Here is a 15,016-nt window from a genome sequence, read left to right as displayed (position 1 = left end):
ACACTTAACCAAACTGAGCCACCCAGGAACCCCCAGATGCTGAAATTTTTTAAATGAAGTATCAGAAGTGTCAGGATGCTTGCAACTTACTCTCAAAGGGCTCCCCAGAAATATAAAGCAAATGCATCAAAATATTAACAAGTGGCATATATTGATGAATAGTAAATGAATGCTGCTTATACTCTTCTTCCAACCTTTCCTTAGGCCTGAGCATTTCATAAGTCTACCTCTTGCCAAAGGCCAATTCCTCCATGAACTCTTCTCCAGTTCTGTAAATAGGGACACATTTTTTTAATCCAAACAGCACTTTGTACTGGTCACTTACAGCATCTTATGTATACTTCGATAATTACACAGCATTTACAGTTACTACAATACATTGTCTCTTGTCCTCCTCCTTATCCACTGAGGAAGAGGGTTCTGTGTTACTCATTTTGTATCCTCTTTAGTACTCAAGTCTTAGTAAATACATAAACTAAGCACTACATAAGATAAACCTATCTTAATATTCTTACACAGATTATAGAGCTGAGACATTGGAGGCCTTCTCCAGAGCTGGACTTCATAACCATCAAATAAGATTTCAAAATACTTATCTGAAAGCTGTAAAACCTCCAATTTCAAAGGTCAAGTGCCTTTCTCAGATAAGCTGTGCAAAAACACATTTTCAACAATCTTTTGGCTGCCCCACAGCAGGGCCATTGGCAGAGTATTTAGGCCCATCTGGTGAGAACAGCTGAGTGCCTTGCAAGGTCTCCCAACTTGCTGGTCTCTGAGTGAGTAATAAAAAAATAAGATTTGAGGGGCGCCCGGGTGGCTCAGTGGGTTGGGCCTCTGCCTTCGGCTCTGGTCATGATTTCGGGGTCCTGGGATCGAGCCCCACGTTGGGCTCCTGCTTGGCAGGGAGCCTGCTTCCCTCTCTCTCTGCCTACTTGTGATCTCTGTCAAATAAATAGATAAAATCTAAAAAAAAAAAAAAAAAAAAGGATTTCAATTTCAATGTTTCTCCTGGTTCACCGTTATAATGACTATTTTGGGCTCCAGCTCAGCAAAACTGTTGGGGTCACAGGGCTTTACTGATTTAGGGAAACTCTTGCCATCTTTTAGCATGCCCCCCCCCAAACCACTGCCTCTTCATTTTTAACCTCTAAACCTAACATGCGCCTCAGACTCAAGACCCAAATATCAATTTGCGTGTTCCCCTGACTCACACAGCCAGGCGCCTCTTCTACAATTCTTAATCTTGATGAATAAATGACTTAAAGGACTTAAATTACTACAACTAGTAGACAGTAGAAACTAAAATCCAGAGGACCATTCACAAAAATTCTTCTAGAGTATATTTGCTCTTAGACATTGTTTGTCCTGCTTTTACTAGACCAATTAAACCAGACCTACTTTAAAATATTCAATACAAAAAAAAAAAATTCAATACATACTCTACCAAGGCTCAGACAGGTGAAAATGAGCATTTCAGCTTCATCAGATCATCAAGAAGTCATACGAGCAGAATTTATCCCAAATCATCTTCTCATATTGTGATGATAGGAAAGAGAGTTGTGGAATGTGTAATATAGGTGCGCACATGCAAAGTTCTTATCCGTTGGGTGAAATCAACAAATTACACATATAACATAAAAGGAAGTGGCATAATTGCAATATGGAGCTGACAAAATAACTGAATAGAAATGAGCTGCTTTTGGGAAGTAGGAAGAGGCTGGGGGTAGGCAAGCAAAAAGGGATTTTCATTTTTTGTACAGTCCTGTCTTGACTTTTTCTTTCTTTAAATTATATGCCTGCTTAACAATTTAAAAAGGAAGAGCCCAGAAAGACCCAGGCACGTGAAACTTAAATACAACACAGGTGTCATGGCAGGTTACATGGAGGAGGAGTTTGATAAATGGAGTTAAAAAACTGGATATGAATACATAAAAGATTCCTAACCTCTACACAAAAAACGTTAACTCCAGATGGATTGGGACAATCTTTTGTTGTTTTAAGCAAGCTCTACACCCAGTGTGGGGCTCAAACTCCCAACCCAAGATTAAATCTCTACAGACTGAGCCAGTCAGGGGTCCCAGTGACAATCTTCTAAACTATGATATCCAGTTTTTGGTCAACCACCAGTCTAATTGCTGTGAAAGTATGTTTAGACAGGACTAACACTTAAATTACTATGCATAAACTATTACTTTCCATAACACGGGTGGGTCTCATCCAGTTGTAGGCCTTTAGAGAACCCGAGGCCCACCAAGGAAGGAATTCCGCCTCCAGACACAACTATTCCCTGGGTCTCCAGCCTGTCCACCTGCCTTTTGAAACTTGCCAGCCCCTACCATCTCTCTGTACACATCCTATTTGGTTTTTTTCTCTCAAACACTCTAATACCTGGATTAAGCTCTTAGGTAACAAGAGCAAACCTTTAAAACTCTTAGTAGAAAATATAGTTATCTTTGTATATTGTAAGGTCAAGGTTTCCCAAATAAGACCAAAAATACTAATCATAAAAACTGACCAGTTTGATTATAAACTGCTGCTTATAAAAGGTACGTTAAAGAATACTGAACAAGAGAAGATACTGATAAATGTTCATATTTCTACTATGTCCCTTCTCAATCTGTATCTTTCAGACTTCACTTAGCATTTTTTTTCATTTCCTTGATAATTTTAGTTGTCTTATCCTTTTCTTGCCTGCAGTACTTCTTTATATAGATCAGCCTTCTTGGGAGAGAAGCCAGTGGGTCTCTTCAACATTACCAAGTGTAAACTCTGCCACATATCCCGTTACCTAGTTCATGAATTCTTCTTTAGTCAATCACAAAGCACTCTAGAATCTTACCAAGAGCTCAGCCTTGAATCATCTAAAAAGCATGCTTACTAATTCCTCAAATTAATTTTAGCTCTTTTAAAAGAATCACTCAGACTACAGAAAACCACCAACCGATATGGAACCTTTATTTTTTTTAAGGTAATTTCTGTACATCTGAAGTATGGGAGTAATCCTTTTACAAATGGAACTGATTACCAGAATAAACGACAACAAAACCGAACTGGTATTTCATGTGAATCCACAGGAGTTTAAGCTTCAAATCCAGCCAAGAAGTTTGTTACGATTTCTTTCAGCTTAGCATCTGACTGCTCTGAGATCTTTCCATCAGTCCTATTTGAAATAAAAAGCAGTTCATCAGTAGTGACCTAATCAAAAATTCAATGACTAGTTACAAAATTCAAAAGAACTTTAACAAGACTTTGTATCTTAAAATACAGAAAAAAGAGGCCATCAATTGTGTTCATACCTAATATTGCCCAACAGGGCCTGGTGCTGGCTGATAACATGAGCTAGGAAAGCATGCTCAAACTTTGTGATCTTGCTGGGCTCCAATTTATCAAGATACCCTCTTACACCAGCATAAATAACAGCCACTTGTTCTTCAATTGCCATGGGAGCTGAAAACAAAAGAATGCCAAGTTGCTCAAATAAACGCCACATTAACAAAGTCAGAAAAACTTACCTTTTCTTCTAATTATTATCATGTCTCTACGTATTACCTACTCTCACTTTCTCTGTGACAAACTCCACATTAATATCTTTCCCACTTCTCTCCCCAGGAAAGTGTTTTCCTTGTTAATTGCAAGCCTGAAAGTGTAATCTTTGGGGATATATCATAACCACTATTTATCATCTGGCAGCATTTAAACTGTTTAAGATTCGGCTCAGATCACGATCCCAGGGTCCTGGGATCAAGCCCTGCATCTGTCTCCCTGCTCAGCGGAAGCCTGCTTCTCCCTCTCCTAATTCCACTCCCCCTGCTTGTGTTCCCTCTCTTGCTCTGTCAAATAAATCTTTAAAATAAATAAATAAATAGCTGAAACTACAGCAAGAATAAATGTATACTAACATACTTTTAAATCTGCCCAATGCTATTCTCTCAAGGCCAAGGTGGAAAGGGTAGGAGGAAGAAATCTAATAGGTTTTAAATCTCAAAAGAGATGTAAAGTATATAGTAAGTTTTCCTGGTTATTCAAATGACAGACTGCACTGGAAGTACAATAGGCATTAATCACATTCAAAACACTGTATCTTTAATGAAAGAACACCAGGTATTATAGCTTGTAAGGAGCTATGGGATTCCCAGGCCCTTACACACAGTACACACACTGATGAAATGAAAGAACTCACAATACTGTCCTTGCTTCAGCAACTCAGTCAATCGCACACCACGACTCAAGAGCTGTTGCGTGGCAGCATCAAGGTCAGAACCGAACTGGGCAAAAGCAGCAACCTCGCGATACTGAGCCAATTCCAGCTTCATGGTACCTGCCACCTGAAATACAGAAATGGTCAGCTCATGAAACACAAAAATACTTAACCCACTGACAAAGAGCACTACACAAGTACACTATGATTTTAACCTAATGATATCCCTTCTCCTTGACAAAGTGATGCAAATTACCTGCTTCATGGCCCTGGTTTGGGCAGCAGATCCAACACGGGACACAGACAAACCAACGTTAATGGCAGGGCGGATACCTTTGTAGAACAATTCTGTTTCCAAGAAGATCTACAACATACAGAGAACACACGTTAACAAGCTTTAAAAAAAAAACAAAATCTATTTTCAAAATTAAGTCAAAAAACTGAAGCCCAGGGGTTTGGGGGGAGGTAGGAAAAGAAAAAATGAAAAGATGGGATTGGGAGGAAGACAAACCATAAAAGACTCAATCTCAAGAAACAGACTGAGGGTTGCGGGGGGGAAGGGGGACGGGAGAGGGTGGTGGGGAAATGGACATTGGGGAGGGTATGGGCTATGATGAGTGCTGTGAAATGTGTAAACCAGACGATTCACAGACCTGTACCCCTGGGGATAAAAATACATTATATGTTTATTAAAATAAAAAAATTAAAAAAAAAAAAAAAAAAAAAAAACTGAAGCCCAACATCTCCAAGCAAAAATGTTAAGTGTCTTCTCATCATAAAGAGCTCCTCCAATCTTCCCCAGCACCTATCAACTTACATATTCTATTGCTAAGATTAAGAGAGGAGAAGAGAAAAAACAGGTGATGAATTCCTATTAAAATATATGCAGAAGGGGCGCCTGGGTGGCTCAGTGAGTTATGCCTCTGCCTTTGGCTCAGGTCATGGTCTCAGGGTCCTGGGATAGAGCCCCGCATCGGGGGGGCTCTTCTCTCTCTCTGCCTGCCTCTGCCTATTTGAGGTCTCTGTCTGTGAAATAAAATAAATAAATAAATAAATCTTCTTTTAAAAAAAATGCAGAGGAAGTGATGTGACCTCTGAGATTTGCTTCAAAATTATCAGGGGTAGAGAACAGCAGTGGCTATAAATGAAGCAAAAATGAAGTTCACTATACCACAAACTGAAACGGGTGAGAGACATGTGGGGTTCATTACACTGTTCTCCTTTTCTATACATTTTAGATTTACCGCAATAAAGAGTGAAAGGCATTTAACAAATCAGTTCATCAATACTAGTTTCAACCAATGCCTTGGAATCATCCAAAGCTTTTATATTTATTTTAATCATAAAATAATACCTGTCCGTCAGTGATGGAAATGACATTTGTTGGAATGTAAGCAGACACATCACCAGCCTGTGTTTCTATGACTGGTAAAGCAGTCAAGGAGCCACCACCAAAAGAATCGTTCATTTTGGCTGCTCTCTCTAGGAGACGGGAGTGCAGGTAGAACACATCACCAGGATACGCCTCACGACCAGGAGGCCGGCGGAGCAGCAGAGACATCTGACGATAGGCAACAGCCTACAGTACAGGGAGAGGATTACAAAGTTCAGTTACTAGAAGCTGTATTTGTCACCTTCAATTGTGGTGCAAACATAGAAACAGATTCTAAAGATATATATCCTTTGACCTGTTTGGATAAGTCATCATAGATGATCAAAGCATGTTTGCCGTTATCCCTAAAATATTCTCCCATTGAACAGCCAGAATAAGGAGCCAGGTACTGAAGTGGAGCAGCATCAGAAGCAGTAGCTGAAACCACAATGGTGTACTTCATGGCATCTGGGAAGAAAATAAGTTTTTTAAGTTTCACAAGGTTATCAACGTTTTGGTTTTAAAGACTATTGTAATAAAAACAAAGTGCTTTACTACATAATTTACCAAAGTCAGATTAACCAGAGTCAAACAGCACCGATTTTAAAGAAACTGACAAAAACTTTAATGTTATTGTTTTATACTACTTTTACTTATTCAATTATATTAGAAAAAATTTCAGTTCATTAGGGATTAATTAAAACTAGCCTTCATTAAGTAAAAGCTATCCTAAGATTAGCAATATTAGGACTCCCAGAGAACAATGATACTGAAGTTCTTTCCTTTCCTTTTAAGTAAACCCTACCCTCCAGGCAGGGCTTGAACTCATGACTCCCAACACCAAGAACTGCATGCTCTATCGACTGAGCCAGCCAGGCATCCCTGGACTGAAGTTTTTTAATACCTGCATCTGTGAGTCTCTTCACCAACTGGGCAACAGTGGATCTCTTCTGACCAATAGCAACGTAGATACAGTACAGCTTCTTCTTTTCATCAGTTCCATCATTGAAACGTTTCTGGTTAATGATGGTGTCAATAGCAATTGATGTTTTACTTTAAAAAGAGAATGTAAACTTAAATTTTAGTAAATACTTCAAAGGATTTCTCAAATTTCAATCCTACTTCTAATCCTCATCAGATTCCACTCTCCCCATTATATCCAAAACATTTACCATTCCAACCCTAATAAGTAATCTTTCCACAATTAAATTTTAGTTAAAATGTTTAACAAGCTTTACCCAGTCTGTCGGTCACCAATAATCAGCTCACGCTGACCACGACCAATTGGCACCAAGCTATCCACAGCCTTAATGCCAGTCTGCATGGGTTCGCGCACAGAGATTCGAGGAATGATCCCAGGGGCTTTCAGGCCAACTCGCCTACGCGTCTTGGAACCAATTGGACCCTGTTAAACAATAAAAAGGAGCCCCAGAACTATCAGTTTTGATGTCTATTAGAAGCTACAAACACATCTAATAACCATTAAACGTACCTTTCCATCAATGGCATTACCAAGGGCATCTACAACACGGCCCAGTAGCTCCTCACCAACTGGAACGTCCACGATGGCGCCTGTTCTCTTCACAATATCTCCTTCCTTAATTAGTTTATCATTTCCAAACACGACAACACCAACATTGTCGGGTTCCAAGTTCAGAGACATACCCTACAAAACACACAATTGAACCCCCATGAAGCCTGAGTAGTACTTCTTCCCAAATGTCAACACTACACAAAATGAAAATAGCTAGTTAAAAGAAAAGAAAAAGCAGTATTGGACTTTTGATCTGATTTACTCAAGTATTTTTATGACAAAAAACCTTCTTTGATCAAGACTTGAAATAACATGTTCCCTTGAATCCTCTTAGGATAGCGTTATAAGCCTAACATGCTCATTTATTTACTACATCCTCAAAGAACTAGAAGAAGCAAAGAAACTAGGTCAAGCTTTATTCACTGTACTTCTTTTGTCTATGGATTTTGAACCAGGTGATCAGTATGAAATAAAGTGATCAACTGGAAATTTTAAGACACAGTTGATTTATATCTTTTTATCTGTGAGTAGTGTCATAAACAGCTAAAAAAATTACGGTGAGAACTCATCAGGTTAGAAGAAAAGGAAATACTAAAACCTACCCAACTACTGGGTATATATCCTAAAGATACAAACGTGGTGCTCCGAAGGGGCACGTGCATCCGCATGTTTATAGCAGCAATGTCCACAATAGCCAAACTGTGGAAAGAGCCTAGATGTCCATCAACAGATGAATGGATAAAGAAGATGTGGTATATATACACAATGGAATACTATGCAGCCATCAAAAGACATGAAATCTTGCCACTTGTGACGACGTGGATGGAACTAGAGGGTATCATGCTTAGCGAAATAAGTCAATCGGAGAAAGACAACTATCATATGATCTCTTTGATATGAGGAAGTGGAGATGCAATGTGGCGGGGTTGGGGGGAGGTAGGAAAAGAAAAAATGAAAAGATGGGATTGGGAGGGAGACAAACCATAAAAGACTCAATCTCAAAAAACAGACTGAGGGTTGCTGGGGGGAGGGGGGACGGGAGAGGGTGGTGGGGAAACGGACATTGGGGAGGGTATGTGCTATGATGAGTGCTGTGAAATGTGTAAACCTGGCGATTCACAGACCTGTACCCCTGGGGATAAAAATACATTATATGTTTATTAAAAAAAAAAAAAAAAAAAACAACTTAAAAAAAAAAAAAACCCTACCCAAAAAACAAAATGCTATAATGTAACAGTGCTGGGTCACCTCTCATCATTACAACTTTAATTCAAAATATAAGATTAGGTCCCTATTCATTACTAAGGATAAAGGCTATTCATGAACTGAGTCTGGTCAGTCTTTAAAGCTCTGCAGAAGTACTCAGAACAAATAGAGGAATTCATGGAGTATCACTGCAGTTAATGTTCAATACAGTTGTCACTAACCATATGTGGCTATTTAAAATTTGAATTAACACCATCCTACCGAAGTCAGAGAAACTCAATTTTCTCTCCAATTAACAAATCTCTACATATCACCCACTCTCTGTGAGAAACTCCACATTGTACATTCTCAATAGCCTCACATGTAAAATAGTTATTATACTTAAACAGCACAGACATAAAATATTTCCATCATTGTAGGAAGTTCTATTAGACAATACTGGACTTTACATCTTAAAAGCTAAAAAAGAAACTCAAGAGTTTATTTATATCAGCCTCACCTTTCAAAGCTATGTAACATATACGCTGAAGATACGAGAGGCTAAATTTTTAGCCAAGGTCTAACAGCTATGGAGAAAACTTTTGGCTGTATAATTATTCTTCCATATCAAGGTTTTTACCATACTGGTCAGTAGCCAGAGGACCAAGTCTGTCTTTACCCATGCTGAGTGGGTAATCCTACTCCTCCTGGTCTACCCAGATATCATGCTCTGCTTTCCTCAGAAAACCCATGACTGCTACCATTTGTTTTCATCCCACTGGCCAACTAGGCTCAACCTACTAGAAAGAAGTAGACTTCTATCATCAGAGAGCTTCTGATAACTATACCACTAGCTTAATAATAATAGGTCTACTCCTAGAAGATATACAAAGTCAATGACTTTCAACTTTCCACCAGAAATGAATTTAGTTGGAGGTTATCTAAGGCTCTTATATAAGACAATCTTAATAGGTATAAAGCAGACTTCTTAGAACTTGGCTGAAGGTTTAGTCAATTTTTTATTTCAGCACTAGTGCCTACAATTTATATATTATCAGTCCCTAGAATAAAAACTTTGGTAACCAAAACCCTTATGTTTATTTTTTTCACAATCAATGATAATAATTAAATACTGAAGAAGTTGAGATTCAAAGTCAAAATACAAAAAACACTAGCACAATCTCTGAATTATTAAGTGAGTAATTCAGAGACCAATCCTAAAACACCAAAATCTAATTTTTAAAATTTACCTTTAAACCTGAAGAAAACTCTACCATTTCTTCTGCCTGAACATTTCTTAGCCCATGTACACGGGCAATACCATCACCAATGCTCAGGACACGTCCAGTCTCTTCAAGGTCAACAGAGGTATCAGCTCCAAGAATACGTTCTTCAAGGATAGAGGACACTTCGGCAGTGCCTATTGAGAGAAAAAGTCCATTGCAAAAATAGCCTTGTCTCAAGATCTTTTAAAAACCCACTTCCCTAACAACATAAAAACTATAATTTTGTAATCACAATAACCGAATTATTTTTTTTTAACATTCTATTTATTTGCTTGACAGACAGAGATCACAAGTAGGCAGAGAGGCAGGCAGAGCAGAGAGAGAGGAGGAAGCAGGCCTCCCTGCTGAGCAGAGCCCAATGCGGGGCCTGATCCCAGGACCCTGGGATCATGACCTAAGCCAAAGACAGAGGCTTTAACCCACTGAGCCAGCCAGGTGCCTCTAACCAAATTATTCTAAAATGTAATATGCAGGGTTCTATTCAAAAAAGCTTGATATCCACCACTGCTATAAAAAAACAAATCCAAGGGGCATCTGCCTTAGGCTCAGGTCATGCTCCCAGGGTCCTTGGATTGAGCCCTACACTGGGCTCCCTGCTCAGCGGGTAACCTGCTTCTCCCTCCCCCACTCCCCGTTTGTGTTTCCTATCTAGCTGTGTCTTTCTCTGTCAATAAAATAAAATCTTAAAAAACAAACAAACAAACACACACAAATCCAAGTGATGGAGAGAAAATTTCACAAGACAAATGTAAACCAGATAAGCAGCTAATAAAATTAAGCAACATCATTATAATAAGAATTTTCATCTTTTACTTCTTTTATTTAATTTCTCAGGAATTTCTATCTATGTTGAAACCTGACTTTTTTGCTAAACTCTGCAGGAAGCTTAAAAATGAAATCTTTTTTTTTTTTTTTTTGAAGTGGGCTTTATGCCCAGCATGGAGCCCAATGCAGGGCTTAAACTCATGACTCTGACATGGAGACTGAACTGAAATCAAGAGTGGGACACTTGGGCGTCTGGGTGGCTCAGTCCTTCAGTTCAGATCATGATCTCAGGGTCCTTTGATGGAGCACCACATCAGACTCCCTGCTTGGTGGAAAGCCTGCTTCACCCTCTGCTTGTGTTCCCTCTCTCTCCCTCAAAGAAATAAATCAAATATATATATAAAAAAAAAGAGTGGGACACTTAACCAACTTAGCCATCCAGGCACCCCAAAAATGCAATCCATTTTTAAAAGCAACTGTTAACAAAGTATAAATATCTTTCCCTTTAAAGACATGCAAATACTTAATATTCTTCATCTCAGCATGTGGGAGACTTCTGTATTCACTTGTTTAATCTTTAGTTCAAAAGCCCCACTCACATATCCCCAAAAGAATTCCCTAACCTACAGCATCTTCCCTGCTCACCTCCACCATTCTCTATTTGCAATGTGCAAATCTATAGGTTGCCAAGTACAGATTAGCAGCTATTACCATCTAAAAACATAAAGGTAAAAGTTGTTTACTTTTTTCTAATTTTTTTTTGAAGATTTTTTACTTATTTTGACAGAGACACACAGCCAGAGAAGGAACACAAGCAAGAGGAATGGGAGATGGAGAACAGGCTTCCCGTGGGGCAGGGAGCCCGATGCAGGGATTGGGATAGGTCCCAGGACCCTGGGATCATGACCAGACCACAAGGTAGACACTTAACAACTGAGCCACCTAGGCGCCCCTCTAATGAAATGAAATCTTTTACAGTTCAGAAAGGATACCCACCACCTGATATGTGTACTTTCTGTTTCCACCCAAAGATACTGTATCAGAAAAAAAAAGCTGTAGTATCATGAAAAAATATGTATTTCACTAGAACAAGAGAACCTACCAAGACAGGGCTAAATGGCACATTACAGGCAAAGAATCTGAGATTTGTAGTAACTAAAATTAAGAGGGAAAAACAATTAACAAATGAAAATTAAAAAGTTATGCAACCTATGTAACTTATTTTTTCCCTTATTGACAAGGTGGTAAGTGTGGTGTATATAGACTTAGAAATAATGACTTACCAGTCTTCTGAAGACGAGTGTTAGAGGCATGGAGGTTCCTTGCAGCAATGAAGGAGGATCCCAAAGCATTTTTGGAGACCTAGTGCATAAACATTTTTAAAAAGTTTGTTTAAAAAAAAGACCTTATAAAACTGGCAAGCTTGGGGTGCCTGGGTGGCTCAGTGGGTTAAAGCCTCTGCCTTTGGCTCGGGTCATGATCCCAGGGTCCTGGGATCGAGCCCCATATTGGGCTCTCTGCTCAGCGGGGAGCCTGCTTCCTTCCTCTCTCTCTCTCTCCCCCTCTGCCTGCCTCTCTGCCTACTTGTGATTTCTCTCTGTCAAATAAATAAATAAGATATTAAAACAAAACAGAACAAAACAAAAAAAACTGGCAAGCTTGAACAAATGCAGGCTTAGTTTGATCAAATTAGTTTGATCAGTTTGACCAAGTTATCAGTGAAAATATTAATTATATTAAAAATATTCTGCTTAAAATTGGAAGGCTTTTAATCACATGACAAAGTAGATTTTGATATATGCAAAAATGTATTAAGCAGCTCCTGGGAACATGGTTAAGTATTTTATAAAAAGCTTATTTTAGGGGTGCCTGGGTGGCTCAGTGGGTTAGGCCTCTGCCTTCAGCTCAGGTCATGATCTCAGGGTCCTGGGATCAAGCCCCGCACTGGGCTGTCTCCCCAGCAGGGAGCCCGCTTCCCCCTTTCTCTCTCTGCCTGCTGCTCTGCTTACTTGTGACCTATCAAATAAATAAATAAAATCTTTAAAAAAAAATAAATAATTTTTTAAAGTGTTTTGTAAAAATCAAGAGTTACCAAATTATCCTTTCCTTTAAGGGGATCAGGTACTATTATTTCATCTTTAGATACATTTGAGTTGAACTGTGGAAATTCTCAGTAAGATAAACTTCCTAAGAAGGGGAAATATCCATATATATCCTATTTTACTAAAAAAAAAAACAAAAAACATAAAAAATTCCTGGGTGCCTGGGTGGTTCAGTGGGTTGGGGGCTCAGGTCATGGTCTCAGAGTCCTGGGAATCTCTGCTCAGCAGGGAGCCTGCTTCCCCCTCTCCCTTTTCTCTGCCTACTTGTGATCTGTCAAATAAATGAATAAAGTCTTTTTTAAAAAATTAAATTCCTAAATGTTAAAAGAGTTTGATTAGAAATTAAGAATGGCTGTGGATTCTTTTTTTTCCCCTGCCATGGACAAAGCCTACAACAATCTGGACCGCCTCCTTCTTCAAGTTGTAACGACGCTATTGGTCACTGTCAATTCTGAACCTACTATCTTCTACAGAACCAGATGAAAACCATTAAAAATGTTTTTCTTGCAACTTAGTTGTATTAGAACAGTAAAATAGCCAGTATTTATTTTACCTCTGAAACTGATACTACGTTTAACAAGGAAAGAGCAAGTAAATGTAAGCCTTCAAGGGCGATAAGTAACGAAAGGCATTGACCTTTATAGGCATTTTCCAACTTATGCTCTATCTTGAGCTCTCCATCACTGTCTAACGATTCCTCAAGGACGAAATCTTAAAACGTCAAAGTACCACGGCACAAAGCAAAGCCTTCTTTCTGCCTGAGACAATTTAGGTTTCACTGCTATCACGGTATCGGCCGCAGGAAATGCACATTTGCACTGTATGGCGTTTCACAGTCACCTCAGTATCCAGCACTGAGATCGTCTACTTAAGTATTCAGAAAAGCACCTTCAATTTATTGCTTTCCCCCGAACAGACCTCCGAGCAGAGGTGAAATGCTGGGGCGTACTGACCTTCATACAATGTCAGGCCTCCCTAGGTCGCTTCAACCAGAGCTACCAATAATGCTCTGACCTTCAGCGGGGCAATACCGGAGAACCCGCGGGCGACAAGCCTCGCCGTTTCGGAGCAGGTGTCGGAGAGCGAGCGACCCAGCCCTGACCTTCACCCAAGGCCCCCTCTCGGACAGCTCTCAACTGAAGTCATGGACACCCCTTGAGGCCCCTCTCTAGACAGCATCGAAGTCGCCACCTCCCCTGCAGCGCTTAACACCGTCCCGCACGGATGCCGAGCATCAGGGCCCTTGCGCCGCCGCCCAGCCAAGGCCTAGCAGCCAGCGGTGCAAGATGGCGGCGCCCGCCAGCCCTTCACCCTTCATGCAGCAAGAGCTCGCGAGTCAGCACAGCACCAGCCACCCGCTAGGCCACTTCCCTCCCGCCGGTACCCCACACTCACCAGCCCGGCCCGCCGAGGAAGGGCGCGGGCCACGGCCGCGGCGACGCGCACGGACAGCATCTTTGCAGATTCTCCTCGGGTGGCTCCTCCGCAGCCGCAGCCTCCGGACTGACTGGGACAAAATGGCTGAGCGACGAGGAAGGTCAAGGCAGCCGGCCCACCTGACCCGGAAGTACCGCCCCTCGCGCTCACCCCCGGACGCGAATCTGCCTTTTGCGGGAGGGTTGGGGGTGGAGTTACTTTTTTAAAGTATTGTTTTTAGAGTTAAACATAAAAATGAGCAATTAGATCTTTGTTAACTTCGGCCCAGGCTTTCGTTACACATTTATTTTGACCTATTGAGTTGACCTTGTGGTTGCCCCTGGCGACCATGTGGGTAGCGGAACCCCTTACGATGCGGCTTTCAGGCCCAGTCCCGGCTGGGGATCGTGTAGGCGTCACCCGGCGCTGGGACGTAGCTGGTTTGAAGGTGCCGGGAGGCTGATGTTGTGGGGTCCGAGACTACAGCTTTTAAAGCGTAGTAGCAAAGTAAACAGTTATCACCGGGGACTTGCGGAACTGGTTAAACCGAAGATCGCTGGCCCCACCCCCCAGACCCTCTTAAAGTTGAAAATTTGGAGCAATCTGAATTTTTGAGAGGCGCCCACACCATTCTGGGTGATCCGTTACGCACTCAAGTTCGAAAATCGCAGTTCTTTTATATTCTATCTAAATGAAATCTGTATATTAGAACAAATTGTTTAAAATGGTAACAAGCACAAGTTCAAAATGAGTGGTTGCCAATTCTACCGAGGATGGTGCAGAATCGGAAGTCTCATCCCAGACTGGAGTAGGATTCAAGGTTTCCTCTACAAACAACTAGTTTCAGGACAACAGGGACTATACTTTTACATCTGGAATAAAATTAGGGCGTCTGAGTGTCTCAGTTGAGCCTCCGCCTTGGGCTCAGGCCATGGTCTGGAGGTCCTGGGATAGAGTTCCCGGTTGGGCTCCCTGATCAGTGGGGAGTCTGCTTCTCCCTCTACCCTACCCTCCTGCTGGCCTGCTCTAGATTTCTCTCTCTCACTCTCGAATAAATAAATGAAATCTTTAAAAAAAAAATTTTTGGAATAAGATGGAAATGATAGGGGTGCCTCAGTGGCTCAGTCGGTTAAGCATTTCCCTTCCGCTGAGGTCATG

General features: G+C 40.7%; 1 protein-coding gene across 1 annotated transcript; it reads right to left on the bottom strand.

The window, feature by feature from the left end:
- Positions 1-2,931: 2,931 nt before the first annotated feature.
- On the bottom strand, positions 2,932-14,021 carry ATP5F1A (ATP synthase F1 subunit alpha). The gene is made up of 12 exons (XM_080821451.1): positions 13,838-14,021; positions 11,624-11,702; positions 9,540-9,709; positions 7,063-7,236; positions 6,809-6,975; positions 6,475-6,623; positions 5,887-6,038; positions 5,553-5,777; positions 4,455-4,562; positions 4,181-4,325; positions 3,297-3,447; positions 2,932-3,160 (listed from the first exon to the last, which is right to left on the bottom strand). The coding sequence occupies exons 1-12, from the start codon at positions 13,895-13,897 to the stop codon at positions 3,079-3,081; spliced, it is 1,662 nt and encodes a 553-aa protein (XP_080677577.1). The 5' UTR covers positions 13,898-14,021; the 3' UTR covers positions 2,932-3,078.
- Positions 14,022-15,016: the final 995 nt, after the last annotated feature.

Source organism: Martes martes, assembly GCF_963455335.1.
Source record: "Martes martes genome assembly, chromosome: 13".
In the NCBI taxonomy this organism is placed as follows: Eukaryota; Metazoa; Chordata; class Mammalia; order Carnivora; family Mustelidae; genus Martes; species Martes martes.
Note: the sequence above shows the minus strand (reverse complement) of the source record. Positions and strands in the feature narration are given on the sequence as shown.

Coding starts and splice junctions, on each gene's coding strand:
- ATP5F1A (XM_080821451.1), bottom strand. CDS start 13,897: ATGCTGTCCGTGCGCGTCGCCGCGGCCGTGGCCCGCGCCCTTCCTCGG. Junction 7,237..9,539: donor AGTTTTCTTCAGGTTTAAAG/GTAAATTTTAAA, acceptor TGTGTTTTGTAG/GGTATGTCTCTGAACTTGGA. Junction 4,563..5,552: donor TTTCCATCACTGACGGACAG/GTATTATTTTAT, acceptor TGTATGTTGTAG/ATCTTCTTGGAAACAGAATT.